The sequence below is a fragment of the Trichechus manatus genome, unplaced genomic scaffold (assembly GCF_000243295.1).
Source record: "Trichechus manatus latirostris isolate Lorelei unplaced genomic scaffold, TriManLat1.0 scaffold00028, whole genome shotgun sequence".
Classification (NCBI taxonomy): Eukaryota; Metazoa; Chordata; class Mammalia; order Sirenia; family Trichechidae; genus Trichechus; species Trichechus manatus.
In genome coordinates, this window is record NW_004443964.1 from 19,867,155 (window position 1) to 19,884,304 (window position 17,150).

General features: G+C 47.1%; 1 protein-coding gene across 8 annotated transcripts in view; it reads right to left on the reverse strand.

Annotated features, from left to right (window-relative positions):
- MAPT (microtubule associated protein tau) overlaps positions 1–15,169 on the reverse strand; it is a 55,768-nt gene extending 40,599 nt beyond the window's left edge. For 4 of the 8 annotated variants that reach the window (XM_004374255.1, XM_004374253.1, XM_004374252.1 and 1 more), the window contains exons 1-3: positions 15,008–15,149; positions 6,482–6,565; positions 3,799–3,873 (exon numbers count right to left, since the gene is read on the reverse strand). In XM_004374255.1, coding sequence (XP_004374312.1) covers positions 3,799–3,873; positions 6,482–6,565; positions 15,008–15,149 — 301 coding nt within the window. Of the gene's footprint in view, positions 1–3,798; positions 3,874–6,481; positions 6,566–15,007 lie in introns of all 8 variants that reach the window. The other 4 variants (XM_004374257.1, XM_004374254.1, XM_004374258.1 and 1 more) reach the window with 2 other exon arrangements.
- Positions 15,170–17,150: the final 1,981 nt, after the last annotated feature.

The following is a 17,150-nucleotide window of genomic DNA, read 5'->3' on the forward strand; positions in this document are numbered from 1 at the left end:
GTTTCCTCATTGAGAACCCCAAGGTGATGATATCTCTTCATCCTTCATCTTGTAGGACGGTGGTGAGGGTTAATAAGATAATTCACGTGCACATGTTTAGCAAAGTGCCTGGCATATGGTAGGTGCCCAAAAGCTGTTGAGTTTCTTTCCTATAAACTACTGGACAAACCCCTATAACCACATTAGCCCAGAACATACGCTACCTGGCTGGAGGGAGGGCAGCAGCACCTGTGAGCAGCTTCTGGAGTGTCTTGAGCTCCTGGTTAGGGAGTCACCACTCACCCAAAACAAAGAAGACTGACAACAGTTCCTGATCACAATAGTACCACAACAAACAAGCTTTAATACCTAGAACGCCAATTTCTGCATCATGAAAAATCGAGATATTGCTATAGGACAACGAAAACAGTTCTCTAGAAGAAAGAGTTTAGGACACAAGTTGGTCACCCATTGACATGCACTGGCCTCATAACACCAGAAGAACCAAGATACACTGATAGACAGTGACAGAGAGAGGGCTACCACCTCTGAGAGAAGTCTACAGGATTGACCATCAGTCTTATCTCCCAGACATCTTAAGAGGCACCAGTGATGACCCAGTATCACTGCCTAAAGCAGAAATGCAAAGTTACCACCACTGTCCAACACAAGCCCACCATGGAGAGTTGGGATTGGGGAAAAGAACATTTCCTGAGTTCCCGACAGCCACATCATGGCCTCATAAACACCTGGCCAGTTGGCTGTCACAGGCAGCTGTGGCAAGGTGGGAAAGGGCCAGCCGTGGGCTCAGGAAGCCCACCACCCACCCGCTCATAGGCACTCACCCTCTGGACCCCCACAGCCAAGATACTGTGCTGCCCATGGGGTCCAATAGTTACAGCTCCATGAGCCACCATCTGACAATAGCACTGAGCGTGGCTGAGCTGACTGAAATGGAGGGACAACTCTGAGGGTAGATTCGGTCTGAGTTTGTTTCTGACAAAGTGATGGAAGAAGGGCTCAGAGTGACAGCAAGTCCAGTTAAATGACCATAGACTCCTCGAGACAGAGGGCACAGGGAGGCATTCCAGGGCAACATCACTGCCATGGCACGGGGCAGACGACTCTGCTTTCATGTGCCAACACAGAGCAGCGATCTCCTGGTCGTGAGTCAGAAAACGGAGGCAGTGACATCCCCCAACTCCCCCTGACCCAACAAGGGAGGCGCCAAGAGAAACCAAAGGTGGGAGGATGTGTGACAGGGGTCTCATCACATCACAGACCTCTATATGTCTCCGAAGAGTATTTTACAAGGTAACTAGAGGGTGCCATGCTCATCCAAGCAGGGCAGTGACTCATGTTGTCAGGAGTGGGTTATCTAATAGGCAGGGTAAGCACAGTGCTTACCTTGCTTACCGGATCATCTGTAGTGAGCAATTTCACATTTTTTCACCACATCAAAGATTCTGCTTCTAGGTATGGTTGGCATCTGTTTCTTTTCCAACCCCACAGCACCTTTCTTCAGAATCAAAACCTCTTTTAAAATTTACAGTCCCTGACAGGGACAGATTACCCAGTAAGCAAGGTAAGCATGGGCTTATTTGTGCTTACTTACTAATCTGTAGTGAACAATTTCGCATGGGTTTTTGAAATTGTTCACTACAGATTAGTAAGCACAAATAGGTGAAAAAATGTCTACCCAACTCTGAAACCTCCTACCACACTGAGGACATAAAAGAGTCCAGAAGGTAGAGAGGGGAGAAGAGCTTTGAGGAGGATTTCTTTGGAGAGAGTGACTTGTGTGCTGTGAGTTTCCTCCCAAACTGGGGTTGGGGGGAATGGCCACCTTCATCTCAAACCCAGCAAAAAGGTATCAAGGCACCACTTAGAGAGCTTGATGTGTGTCCCCTATGGTGAGGGGACACGGCAGACTGCTGTCAGAATCCCACCTGTGAAAACTAGAGGGTGAGAGATGGTAGCAGAGCAAAATGAGTCCCGCATACCAGCTATCAGTCATGGGCCCAAACTGTTTGGGAAAAGAATGTCTGCGAGTTTCCCAAGGATCTAATATGTGTTCAGGTTAGGGAGAGCCTGAGGACACCTTAGATCATGTCCAAGAGGGCCACCAACAGGAGCAAGCAGACCTCAGCAGAGTTGAGGCTAGAGGTAGATCTTTAGGGGCCGAGAAGAGAGTATATTTCTGCTGGAATAAAGTGCAGACGAAGGGATCCTCAGGTAAGGATAACTGGGGATGGTGAAGGACTGGGAGGAAGAGTCTGGAAGAATTCAAAAAAGGTTCCTAGGAGAGAAAGAGTCAACTTTAAACACCTACTAAGTGCAGACAGCATGAAGCCAGCTCACACAAGTGCCAATCCAGTAAGAGCTTCCCTGCTCCACTTACTCTCCCCCAACCCACTCCAGCCCCGACGGGAGCGGCTGCAACTCTGAGTGAAGTTAGGAGCTTCGACTGCTACAGGGGACTGGACATTCTAATGAGCTTTGTGACTTATGGAGACTAAAGTACTTTTGATTACCTAGGAGTCATCGAAAAGTCCAGAGTTAGCTAGAGCTTTCATACTGGGCAGGAGAAGAATTTCTCCCACAGAATAAATGATAAAGGAACAGTGGGAGACAAACATAAAGTTGCTCATGACCTCACCCCATGAGTCTGTTCCACAACCTTCAGTGCTCTTCGCGCTTGAGAATGAGGCCCTGCCCAGCTTTGAGAACGGTCCCCTCCACCCATCTCAGAAGACACAATTCTCTACCATTTCACAAAGAAGAAATGTACTTGGAAGGAGTTGGAGGTAGTGCTGCTTGGGCCTCTGTAGTAGGTGTCCTCAGTGCACGGAGCCCTAGAAAATGCCGCAGGCTTCCCAAGCGGCTGCAGTGAGCACCATCTTTAGGGAGGAAAGACAAACTCCTGACCGGGGACATCTTCTTCTTCTCCACTGTTGCTGAAATTCTCTCCAGAACTCGTCTACATTTCTTGTTGAGCTACTGGGCACCTTCTGAATTGCCAAGCCAATGCTGGAAACTTTACGTGAGCCCAGTACGGAGGACATGCAGGAAATGGTATGAGAGCACCAGGCTGTGCTGGCCATTCCCTAAAGTCCTGCCCACAGCACCCGCAGCCGGGCTGGGCAGCTCCCGATCGAATCTGGCAGCCCTGAGTCCAGTGCTATTTCTGGCCAGTGTCTCATCTGACCTATTCCCTGTCATCTGTGTTGACAAAACAGTCTTGTCATGCTTGTTTTATGCAGCTGTGTTTGCAAAGGCGACAGAGTTCCAGAAATAGATGCTAGACTACCTACATCTCCTTTCCTCAGGGACTGCCCAATTAGGATCCTCAAAATGTATGCTCAGTCATCTGGACTCTGCTGCCTGCTCAGGTGCTCCTGGGGGGAACTGCCCCCTGGGAGGTGACCCTGCTTCTGGGCAGAGTCCAAGAAGGAAGGTAGACTGATCTCAGGTGTAAAGACAACAGGGATCTGCCACCAGCCTTCCTCAGAGAACCCTCCAGAACTCTCTGGAACTCTCTAGAACTGATCACTGGCCAAGAGGATTCAGAAAGCCCCAAATCCTCAGAAGGCTGGCCAGTAAGCCACAGAACCACCAGGGCATCAGTGCATCAAGCCCCTTATGATCCAAGATTCCCAGAAGCTGTCCTGCCCACATGCTTGCCTCACTTGGAGACTTGGATAATCCCAATGCACACCCCCATACTCGAGCAGATCAGCCAGGGCACCCAGCTGGGGCCTCCACCATCAGCAGTGGAGCCCTTGGGCCCAAAGCCCTCTCTCAGGGAGTCACCCTCACCTGTGGTTCCTTCTGGGATCTTCGTGTGAGGCTGCTCGCCGGGTGCTTTCTCATCCACTAGGGGCGCTGTCACGTCTGGAGACCGCCAAGAATGCCCTTAGAGGGGCTGGGACAAGCCACGCCAAGCCCCTCCCCTTTGCTTCTCGTGCGGAGCAGTGCGGGAGGGGGAAGAAGGAGGGGACGCAGCCGCGGGCAAAAAAGCAACCCCACAAAGCAGGGTTCAGAGCCTGTCCTGCCCAACACCTCCCTGGCAGGCAAGTTAATTTCTATTTGAGCGGCAAGGCTCATGAAACGCCCAGCCTATCTGTCAGGAAAGCTGGGGGCAGACCCCATGGAACCACCGCAGCAAGAGACTGCTGAGGATGGCCCCAGGCATTTTTAAAGAAGAAAGATTGAAAACCAGCTGATTGCGCACAGCCCTTTGACCTTAAGGCCAGGCAGGAGGATGGAATTGGCCCTAAGGCAGCGCAGGAACTTGGGTTAGGGCTGGGAGCCTATGGCTTTGCTGTGAGGCTTTGAGCAAGTCCTTTGGTCCCTCTGAGTCTCAGTTTTCTCATCTGCAAAACAGGAGTGTCACCTCCAGATGACCTCCAAGATTTCTTCCAGCTCTGACCCCCATCCCACCCTGAACCATGACCCATGGTTCAGAAGCACAGAGTCCCCTAGGTGGCAATGAACAGGCCCGGTCCTGTCCAGAGTCAGGCACTTGGCACCAGGCCTGCAGATGAGTCTGCCTTCACAGCAGAGTCAGGAAGGTGAAGATCTCACACCAGGAGTTGCTGTCAGTCTCTCACCAAGGTGAGCACTACCAAACCAGCATTTCTCCCCGAGCAATGCCCTGGTACGCTCCCCGGCCATTCCTGGCAATCGTAGGAGTTGTCAGCTTCGGCAGCTTTCCAGGGGCCCACGGCAGTGAGGTGAAGTCCACTTTAATTACGGTCGCCTCGGGTGCAGGTAGAGCAGCCGGGCAGAGCCCAGCCCCAGCAGGGCGCCTCCCTGTGGGACGGGAGCCAAAGCTCTTGGATGTCTGTGGTCTGAAGCATGGTGAGACTTGGTCGGAAGACTCTTCTTCCAGAATAATGCCAGTGGCAGCACTGAAAACCCTGACCAGGGAGACTGGCACGAGATCTGGAACTGGGGTTTTGGGACTTTCTCAGAGCGGGAGGCAACTTGCAAAACTGTCCTAACAAGATCAGCAGGAAACATCTTGCGTCACCTGCTCTAAGAAGAGGAGCAAAGAGAATTTGACCTGATATTCTCCTCTCCGAGCTAAGAACCACTGGGTAAGAGCCATGCCTGCTACATCCTCCACAGATGGCACCATTGTACCAGGCAATTGGTTGTACTTGACAGTCACTTTCTGAATTATTCCCAAGATGGAAGCTTGGGGAAATGCTGGGGCCAGAATCTCACCCTGTGACACAGCATCCAAAGTAATGGGCAGGGCCTGGAGAAGTGCTGAGGATGGAACCTTGAACCTTCTCAGGGAGGAGGGAGAAATGGAGGGGCAGATACAGCAGACTGGTTACTCAAAAGCCATTCTCAATTCCCTTCTCCCTTGATTTCTTCTACTGAAGAGGCTGAAAAGCAAAATGCTCAATGTCTCTGCCTCCCTTGCAGCCAGGGCTGAACACGAGAGCCAGTTCTGGCCAATAAGACATAAGTGGAAGTCTGCCTAGTAAGGCTTGCAGGAAAGCGCTTGCTTTAAAATAAGCAGGGGGGAAGGCATATTTGGTGGTCAGGGTCCTTTTGGCCACTTTGCTTTGCTACTTTCTTCCTGCTTAGAAGGCAGATGTGATGTCTAGAAATGCAGCAGCCATCTTGCAACCATGAAGCAACAATCCAACCCACAAAGGATGGTAGAAGATAAAAGATAGAAGAGCATCAATGACACTGGAGAGCCACTGCCTAAGTCCAGACATCTTATTGTGCGAGGCAAATAAACCTCTTCGTATATATGCCACAGTTAGTTGGGTTTTGTTATCTGCAGCCAAACTCAGTCTTGACTGACACAGATGGGACACAAGAGAAGATGGTCAAAATCAGGACCAAGAAACACTTCAGGAAAAACATAAGGAGCTTTATAATGAGCCAGACACCAAATGTATGGAGAGGACAGGTTAGAAGGGCCGAACAAATACTGTCGTCAAAGTCCAGAGGCCCAGAACAAGCACAGAGCCCAAGAAATGAAAGATACCAAACCAAGACCTGTCCTGAAAGTGTAGGCTTGGACACATGCACTGACCTGCCCCTCCCCTCATCCAAAATCCTGCTCCAAGACCTGCTGGCTCATGAAAGAAGAGCAAGGTAGGGGATTCTGAAGGAATTTTTGAAGGATGACTGATACAGAACAGGGGATTTTGTGGAACTGTGCTTGGGGCCTGCTCTGCCACGAATCCCAGCCTCTCCAAGGGTGGCTGCCTCCAAAGCACAGACACTATAGAGGATGCCCACACCTGGCACCAGCGAGCATGACGTGAAAGCTGGGCTGGGTTCCTGCAACACTCTGGGGCCTGACCCCTGGCCTGCAAAGCAGAACAAGCACATCTTTTGGCCACAGCAGGAGGTAGCAGCAAATGCAGCCAGGAAAGGTGGCACGTATGGGCTCAAAGCACAGCTAAGCACAGGCTGGACGCATGGAGGGAGCTGTTTGAATGAAGCAATGGGAGGAGGGAGGCCCCACCTTCGGCTGTCGGAGTGCTCTTAGCAGAGGCTTCAGAGCCTGGTTCCTCAGATCCATCATCAGCGGGGGTCTGCAGGGGAGATTCTGGAACATACACAGTGAGCCCCTCAGAACAGCTGCCTCTCCCCACCCATCCTTTAGACCTCAGGAGGAACTCGGGGAGCAATGTCTTTTGAAGCTGAAAATCACCCAGTGTAGAGCCCAGATGGATGAAATGGCCACAAAGGGGACTAATCCCACCCCCATCCAACACAACCATGCCCCCAAACCAGGGCCATTGGGCAAAGATGCAGGTGACGTGTTTGCTCCTGGGTGAGAGGAGAAATTGCCTTTTAATCTATTAGTGGTTCCAATTGAGGCAGAGGCTATTATATTGACAGTCAGTAGCAGATACCAGCAAGCTTGCTGTGTTGAACCTGCTGCTCTGTCTTTCCTTATTAGAAATATTAAGTCTCTCATTAATGACAAACAGACACCTGGAAAAACACTCAGCGATCCAACTCCTTCCTCTGAGAAGGAATTTGCTCAGGGCAGGTCCAGTGCCTGCTGCTAAATGGACACTTGGGTGCGTGTCTGGACTTCATGAGATTCCTTGCACAGAAAGATCTCCAAGCATAGACAAACAAGCTGTGAGTCATATTTGAAATGTCAGATGTGGCTGTCTACAAGAAAACTGTACTTTCAGAAGCCTGGGTGAGAGAGGCCCAAAGTTGACATCCAAACCCTCCACCATGCACGTCATTGGTAAGGCAGCTTTTGTTGGCTTAATGAAATCTACTTCTTCCTCATGCAAGGACTGAACTGTCCCTTTCCCTATGGCACCATGGCCACCAGGGAGCAATGTGCCCTGGTCATTTTATGGGGTTATCAATGCTTCATTCAGTATCCTAGGGCTAGGCAAGCCAAGGTCTTAAAATCCAGGTCAGTACTTCTTGAGTATCCATTGTGTATAGTCAAGTGGTTGGAAGGAACCAAAATGCCACCAAGGGCACACAATCTAATGCAGGGAGAAAGGACGAACACACAGAGCAAAATACTTGTGTCCACGTGTACCAGCGCAGGGCCAGGGCTGGCTGAAGAGTGTCCTCCTGAAGGTCTCCTAACAGGAAGTGGGGGTTATAGTCTAGAGAGCACAGGACCCAGGGTCAAGACGTCTGGGTTCAAGTCCCAATTCTACCTCTTTCTAGTCTTTCTAGCCTTGTACTTGCCTCTTAGTTTCCTCAATTATAAAATGGTGAGATGACTTTGACCCTACCTGCCTCCTCCTGGAGCTGTGGGAAGGATCCTGTGAGTGAACATCAGTAGAAATGCACTGCAAACCATAAGGATTTATACTTGTGGATTCAGTTCCTATGGATGAAGGAGTCAAGCATTTATGGGGGCAACCCTAGGCTTTCCTCTCCAGCTCAGTCCCACCTGAACTATCGTCAGGAGAGCCTCACAGTAAGTCATAGCTGAAACTACTCTGCCTGGATGGAGGGATGGATAACTGGATGGATGGATATATGGATGGTTAGATGGTAACATGAAGAGCTCCTGTCACTTTCTGAGCTCTTTGCCAGGACCTTCCATTCATCTTCTTTGCCTCAGCTCTCCTTTGCCTGGTCTTCCCTCCCTTGTCCTCACCTCTCTACCCTCCATCCTTTGTCGCCCAGGCCCAGTCCTACCCTCTCTCTTCTCCAAAGCAGCCCTGTGTGCCCAGAAAGTCCTCTCCAGTCTTCCAAGTGGCATCTCAGCCACTAGGTCAACACTCCTCAGATCTTAGCCCAATGGACTCACTTATCTCTGTGTGATAGATTCCTCACTCTTCATGCACATGTTGGCTGAATAGGCTACCTCCGCTATCTAATGGTCCTATTCATGGCTTAGACTGAAGTTTGGAAGGCAGGGATATAGACGGCAGCCTCTGAAGTCAGGCAGGTGGAGGCTCACATCCTGTGGGACTCTGGGCAAGTTACCTAACCTACCTTTTCACAGGGCTGCTGTGAGCATGAAACCACTTAAAGCTTATTTAAAGCACTCAGTACTGTGCCTGGCATGTGAGAAGCCATGAGTAAATGGTAGCAATTACCATTATTATTGCAGTCATTTTTATGCCACCTTGGCTAAAGGGCCCAGTATAGCATTGCTCACTAACAGGAACCTGAGTATTTTTTTGATGATGTTGCTAATGGAGGTGGTGATAGTGATGCAGATGTTGACTGCGAGTCCCTGGGGGCTCCTGGGCAGGTAGCTAACTATTGAACCAGATGGACCTACAGGCTCTGGCCATCTAAAGAAAAGTCAGTGGCATCACTAGGGGGGTATGGGGGGTGTGGGGGGTGTGGACTGCACCAGGTGACATTGTCAGAGAGGTGACACCAAAATCACTGTCTACAAAATTTTTGTGCAGTGTTTTAGTAGAGATTTATTATTTTTTTATAAAAATATCCCTTTCGTTAGTAATAACAACAAAAACATTTTTCGTAAGCCCAGATTACATGTATCAATATACTTACAAGGCTAAAACTCTATGCTAATTTACTTTTTGAATCTTCTAGTGCCCTCCGGTCAGAGCTGTCATTATTACCCAATTACAAAGATGCTTTGAATCAAGTGGTTTCGTCTGCACGCGCTACAAGCACGCTGTCGTTTTCGTTGCTACCAGTGTTTTTATAGTCACTGAATTTGTCAAATTTTCTGGAGTTTTAGGTACAATATTGTGGTAATTAGTATTTGTGAACCTATAGCAATAATTTTTTTGAGACTGAAGTAGTAGTTAAAGGAAAAGAAGGGGTGATATACGGGAATTACGATTTATGAGTAACATTAGTACAAAAAAAATTACTAAGGATTCTGTATGGTCTGGTACGGGAGGAGGTCCGTTGAGGGGTGAAACCATGAGTTACCGCCCTGGGTGACATGAACCCTAGTGACGTCACTGGGAAAAGTCAAGCGTCACTTTGTAGTCACACTCCACATGAGATGAACACCTCAGTAAGCACATGGGGACTTTTGGAAATTACAAACACCCCTTTGTGGCTACATGGTGTCCTTTCTCCCCACCCTTCACAGTTACAGAGCTCTAATTTGATTCAGGATGGTGCTGCACCCAGTTAAAGGGTCAGCTCATCCAGCCTCTTGTGCAGCAGAGGTGGGTGATGAGACATTAGAGGAAGTCATTGAAGTGGACATCCAGGAAATATCAGTAAAGAAGGCCAACTCAGCTGGGGGGAGCTTTCTTTGTGCCCATCCGCCGTCCTCCTTTTCCGTTGGCCTTTATGAACCATGAGACACCTTGGAGACGGAAGCCACATGCTCAGGACGGAAGACAAAGACAGGAGGGGACTGAGCACCCCTCCCCCAAACAACATGGAGCCTCACACCAGCCCTGACTATTTACCTCTGGACTTCCATTATGTGAGAGGAAATAAACCCCTATATCTTGTTGACGCCTCTATTTGGGGGCTTCTTTCTATATGTAATCAGACATATTTCTTGGTGACAAAGCTTCTGTAAATGATGGGAGAGGGGTGGGTCTGGAAGGTTCTGCCAGGGTTGATTCAGGTTCATGATGATGTTCCTCTTCGTCCTCCCTCTCTCTAATTTGTGGGACTTGCTGGAGGCTTTGACTTCCACTCTGTTTGCTCCTTCACTCCCTCTCCGAGAAGCCATCCTTCCCATTGCATCACCCCGCATCTCTGTGCTGAGTTTCCCTAGACTGTCCCCTGAATCCTGACTTCCCTCTGGAGCTCAGGTCCTCAGGCCCTGGCACACCTGTGGACACGTCCCTCCCCATTCACTGACCTCGTGAGTGAGCCCTGAACTAGTCCCCCATCTGTTTCTTCCTATCTGTTCCTCCTCCTGCCTCACCTGCTGTATTTTAATTTTTATGTGCTTTTAAAACTGTATTTTTATACAAAATACCACCATTTTGCTAGCCTTCTAGTCTCAAAGCCATCTTCTCAGGACCCCTAAACAGGTTGGGGTCTTCCTGGCTCCTAGCTGTTGGATGCACTTATTCTCCCCATCTGAACCTCCCACACCTCCTGAAGTCCCACCTGCCTTTCAGAATCCTGCTCAAACTCGCTTCCACCCTGAAGATTGTTCTGATCATTCCTGCCCAAACTCCTCTGTCCAGCCCTTCCTGCAGACTATGTGTCCCCCACACACTGGTACTCAACCTCTACCACACCAACAGCATTGTTTGCTACCTTTTTCATCCTGGCCTGAAGCCTATAAACTCCTGGAGGCATAAAACTTTGCCCTGTATTCTCTGCAGTCCCTGGCCCCAGCCTTGCCCACAGCAGCGTTCAATTTGTTAAAATAAATGCCTGAAGGCAGAGGTCAACACACTCTGCAAAGGACCAGGGAGTAAAATTTTAGGCTCTGTGGCCCATAGGTCTCTGCTGCAACTACTCAACTGTGCCATTGTAGCGTGAAAGCAAGCACAGACAATACATAAACAAATGAGCATGGCTGTGTTCCAATAAAACTTTATTTATGGACACTGAAGTTTGAATCTCATATAAGTGTCATGTGTCATGAAGTATTATTCTTCTTTGGATTTTTTTCCCCAACCATATGAGAAAGTAGAACCCATTCTCAGCTCAAGGGTTGGATACAAGCAGGTTGGAGGCCAGATCTGGCCTGCGGGCCACAGTTTGCTGGCCCTAGCTTTGAGGAGTGGCTTTTGCCTGTTGGTGGATGACAGGATGAAGGGAGGAGGGTGTCCAGGCCAAGAAGGTTGTTGTTTTTGCATAATCATGGTTTGTGGCGAGACGGTCTGGGTCGGCGTAATGGAGGGTAAGATCCCCGGGGTGTTGTGCAGGGTGTGATGAAGGGCTAATGGATCATCTGTTCCACTAGTTGATGGTGGTGCCACTGACAGCAGTGGAGAAACCAGGAATGGTCCAGAGAGAGGGGAGCATGGAGCAGGGTTTTGATTTGTTAGGTTTCAGGGGTGGCTGGGACATTCAGTGGAGATGTCCTGTGGGTGAAGGGGACAGGTTTCCTGAGCTAGAGATTCAGATGTCATTATGCCTCGGCAAAGTCACAACTGTGAGGCTAGAGGACATTCCAGAGCTAGTGACTTCAGGGGGACCCAGCACTGAAGTATCAAAGGGTAAAGGCCAAGTTGTGGGTAAAGAAGGTGCTGAAAATGGCTTCAAGATAAGGAGAAGCACAAAAGTACAGGGGACGCTTATCTGAAGTGGACATGAGCTGCATCCTGAGCAAGACCCAGATCTGCCACAGGCTCTGATCTCCCCGGGGTCCCCACTACAGCCACATCCAGAAGTGCAAGCCAGAGATAAGAACTCAGGGAGGCTCTGGGGGGCTCCAAGAAAGCCTCTCTACCTGCGGTGGGGGACAGCCTTAGAGTCAGTTTCAGGTCCAGGGGCTGGTTCTGTGCATAGGCTAGTGGTGTTCAAGTCCACAGTGAGATCAGACGCCCTTTGCCAAAACACAGACCCTCAACCCCTAGCCCTGCTGTGCCCATCCTGCATAAGAATGATGAATTCTCAACAAGCTTCAGCAGCCACCCGTCCTGGAGCTTGCAGAGAAAGAGGTAAGGAAACTTGCAAACTGCCTCAAGAAGGCTTGGGAGAAATGATGACGAAGCATCATGCAGATGGTCTTCCAGGTTTTGTGTCATTAGCAGCCTTGACTGCCAAGGCACAGGAGTATATGGGCATGAAGGGTGACCCAAGCACGCTTGTCCCCCAAACACCCCTCATCATTTGCAGTCCTCATCATTTACATTATTCTTGTTAAATTACAAGTTAACCCCTCAACATCTATGAATTCATTCAAAAACAAACAAACAGTTGCCATTGGGTCTACTGCAACTCATGATAACCCCATGTGTGGCAGAGTAGAACGGTGCTCCACAGGGTTTTCAATGGCTGTGATCTTTTGGAAGTAGACTGCCAGGTCTTTCTTCCGAGGTGCCTCTGGGTGAACTTGAACCACCAACCTTTCGGTTAGTAACTGAGTGCTTAACCATTTGCACCACTCAGGGACTCCATTAATTCATTAGGGTGCCTTATTTTATCAGCTAACCAACTTTCACCCGCTTTCCAGTTCTCTTTGGCCGTATCTGCCCTATTCCAATTTTTAGCATCCACTTATATGCTCTCTGTTCTCTAACATGTGGTTTCTTGTTATTATTCAAAATAGACTTCTGTCACTTATCTAAAATGTCACTAATAAAAATTACACTGCTGCCAAGTCAAATCCGTCACTCCCCATACAGAAGTAACTCATTCTAAATCCCCAGCAGCAAGAGCTAATTTGGTAAGAATGATGAAGATCTCTTGGGTATTACTTTCTTGGGAAGTATATTCTTTGCATAAACAAATGATCCTAAAATGCTTTTCTTTCACAGCAGTTTCAAAAAGGTTAGCAACTTAAAATTTGCTATATGTACATGCATATATACGTACACATACATATATATCTAATCTCTTAGCATACAACTTCTCATCCTGTTTTATCTTAAAGAACTGAATAGTTTTAGCAAATACACTTCAGGAAACACTGAGGCACAAAATAACTTGGTAAGCTTGTTCGTTTCCCTTTCAAAAAGTAAGGGTGATACTCTTCAGCCAAAGATTAGACAGGCCCATAAAACAAAATGAGAATAAATGGGCACACCAGCTCAGGGGCAAGGACAAGAAGGCAGGAGGGGACAGGAAAGCTGGTAACGGGGAACCCAAGGTCATGAAGGGGAGAGTGTTGACATGTCATCGGGGTTGGCAACCAAGGTCACAAAACAATATGTGTATTAATTGTTTAACGAGAAACTAATTTGCTCTGTAAATCTTCATCTAAGGTACAATAAAAGAAAAAAGAAAAAAAGGTAAGGGTGATAAAAATCACTTTTTTTCCTGATTTTTTTTTAAATGGATTTTTTATTTTAGAATGATTATTTACAGAAAAATTATGCAGATAGAACAGAAAGTTCGGATACACCCCACCTCCAGTATCCCTTATTATCAATACTGTAGATTATTATGGAAAATTTGTTGCAAATATATATATGTACTAGATACATAAGGAGCCCTGGTGGCGAAGTGGTTAAAGTGATCGACTGCTAACTGAAAAGTCGGGAGTTCGAACCCACTAGCTGTTCCTCGGGAGAAAGATGTGGCAGTCTGCTTCCGTAGAGATTTACAGCCTTGGAAACCCTATGAGGTTGCTATGAGTCAGAATAGACTTGACAGCAGTGGGTTTTGGTTTTGGATGTGTATATATATATGTATATAAATACACATATATTTAATTTTTAAACAATTTCAGACCCCAAAAAAGTTGTAAAAATTGTAGAAAGAGTTTTCTCATGCCCTTCACCTAGGGTCCCTAAATGTTAACATCTTACATCACCTTAGCTCAATGATCTTGATACAATATTATCAATTAACCTACAGACCTTATTCAAACTTGACCCATGTCTCATTAATGTCAAAATCTGGTCCAGGATCCTTCACTGCATTTAGTTATTATGGCTCCTTAGTCTCTTCCAACCTACGACAGTTCCATAGTCTCTCTTTGTTTTCATGACCACAATACTTTTGAAGAATACTGGGCAGTTATTTTGAAGAATGTATAATATATGTTTTTAACTTAATTTTTAAACCAACCTACCTTGCCTGTAAATACAATGGGCCCTGCTCCCTACAGTAACTTGGAGGCTGGCCATGGGGCATGGGAGAAAGGCTTCTACGTGCTCCACTGGGTTCCCAAACATGGTGGTCAGACAGTGAAATGAAGCACATTTGTTTGGAAGGGGAGGGGAGGAGACCACACCAATTTGGCCAAATGACTAAATTACAGAATATTTAGAAGCTGACGTAGTTTATTAATTTGAGTATGTGAAGAATCCCAGAGCTACCCAATTCTTGCCAAATAGGGACCAGATAGGCCTGATTTGGTAGTGCAACGGTTAAGCACTGAGCTGTTAACCGAAATGTCGGTGGTTTGAACCCAGCAGCCGCTCTGTGGGAGAAAAGACCTGATGATCTGCTCCCGTAAAGATTACAGCCTAGGCAGCCCTATGGGACAGTTCTACTCTGTCACCTAGGACTACCAGAAGTCAGAATTGACATGACGGTACCCAACAACAACAACAAAGTCTGATTTAAGGAAGAGATAAAAATAATGTATTTTGCATGGGTAAAAAGCCATGTATTTTGCATGCTAAGGGATATTGCTAATTTGCAGGTTAACAGGTGTGACTAAAGACTCAAGAGTGCAGCCTGTATTAATTGGGTTGACAAGGTCCCTGTAATCTTCGCCATACTACATTCACTCATCTGGTAAACTCTCCTTTGGAAAGGCAAATTTTCAAATAACCTCACATTTTGAGTTATCTTGGCCCATCCAAATGAATGAGGCTTCACTGGCTTGACAATCCAACACAATGGAGCTATTTAAAACCCTTTAAAAATCTGGATTTGAACCCTTCTGCCAACCCTCTCCAAAGCAAGTGGGTTGACTGTGATTTCCAAGGCGCCCTGGACCTGGGGTGCGTGGCTGTCCACTAACCTTTCAGGCCATGGTCGGCATCACCCTCGTGATCTTGCAGCAGGGTGTAGCCTCCCTGAGAGGGGAGATCTTTCCTCTCCCCCAGCTCATACGTCTCAGCATGGTCTTCCATCACATTGAACTCCTGGCGGGGCTCAGCCATCCTGGTTCAAGGCTCACCTGGAGAAGGAAGATGGGAGGATGAGGGCTGTGATGTCGAGCTGAGGGACCTAAGCGAATCCCTTGGAGTGCTTGGGGGTGGGAGGCAGAGGAAGGTGCCCCCTCTCCAGCTCATTGCAGGCAGGATGTCTGCCTCTCCTAACCCCACCTCACCCCCAAAATTCCATCCCTGCCAAAGTGTTGTTTACCTTTCTGTGTGCTTTTAATTCACTAATGTCACCTCTATGAGTTGGAATTGACTCTACAGCACTGTGATTGTCACTTCAGTCCATATTCAAAACCACCAGATGAGGCAGATTCAGCAAGCCTGACTTGCTATTATTCCCAGTCAAGCACTCCTTCTACTTCATTAAAAAATAAATGCTGCTGACTAGAAGTTTTTGTTTTTGTTTTTTTATGAAGAGGAGAGGGAGGGCATCAGCCGGGCATCTCCCATGAGGAAAATGAGGCACAGGGAGGTAAGTGATTGTTCAAGCACACGGCACGGCACAGGCAAACCAACTCTTGATGTGGGTGTCATGATTCCCTCAGGTTTGAGCTCAGCAAGCCTCTCTGGAGGTCAGCGCTGTGGCCTTCACTCATTGGCGTTCATTAGGACCCTCAGGTGTGCATTCTCAGGACGGTTCTCCTGGTGGCCTGATAAGTCCTGAATTTAGGGCTCACTGGGGGTCGTGTGAGAGTGTGAGGGTTTGGGGCTAAAGAGCAACATGCCACTCCCTTCCCCAAAAACCCCCAGCTGGGAGATGCTACTTCAGCTCAACAGAGCCTGCTGGAAACTCGTTTTCTTATACTTGGTCTTCATCTTTATTTAGAATATATTTTTATTTTAAAAATCACTCATACCTTTGAATTTCTGGACTTTTAAACATGCCATTTTGCTCTGGTTTGTGTTGCTTTGAATTACCACATTATTTTACGTTTTTACCTTTGTAATTTCACTGTCCTGTCTTTTATTTGGATACTTTCTGTCATGGATTGAATTGTGTCCCCCTAAAATATCTGTCAACTTGGGTAGGCCATGATCCCCAATATTATGTGATTGTCCACCATTTTGTCATCTGATGTGATTTTCCTATGTGTTGCAAATGCTATCTCCATGATGTTAACGAAATGGGGTTAGTGGCAGTTGTGTTGATGAGGAAGGACTCAATCTACAAGGTTAGGTTGTATCTTGAGCTAATCTCTTTTGAGATATAAAAGAGAGAAGTGAGCAGAGAGACATGAGAGCCTCATATCACCAAGAAAGAAGCACCAGGAGCATAGCGCATCCTCTGGACCCAGGGTCCCTGGGCTGAGAAACTCCTCAACTGGGGAAGACTGATGACAAGGACCTTCCCCCAGAGCTGACAGAGAGAGAAGGCCATCCCCTGGAGCTGGTACACTGAATTCAGACTTATAGCCTCCTAGACTGTGAGAGAATAAATTTCTTTTTGTTAAAGCCATCCACTTGTGGTATTTCTGTTATAGCAGCATTAGATAACTAAGACATCTTCCTTTTAAATTATCTGTTTTCTACTTTATATTTCTTTTTATCCTTATCTTTTACCCCCCACCCCTGTTCTAGTTACTTTCACTTCCTCTCTTTAAACTTGTATAATTTTTGGTCTTGCTTTTTATTCCTTACTCTTTAAAAATGTCAACTGTCTATGTTTTGATTTATTTTACATCCTTATAGTATTTCATTATTTTTACTTTAAGTTTTTCACCCTAGATTTTAACCTTTCGTTTAATTAATGTTTTAACTTGTTGTTTTGACATCATTTTGGACTTCAGAAGAATTGCAAAAAATAGCCCATTTACTTATTTTTAACCTTTTAAAATTTCTTTAAAATATATTTCCCAATGTTATCTTCTACTGTGCCTAACTTCTTAGGTTGCCTTCATTTTCTTTCAACCTTTCCTTTGTATATAACTACTGTTAACATCCTGGCCTACAAGACTTCTGGACAGTCACAGATTAAGTTTTTGGAATTCTGACCAGTCG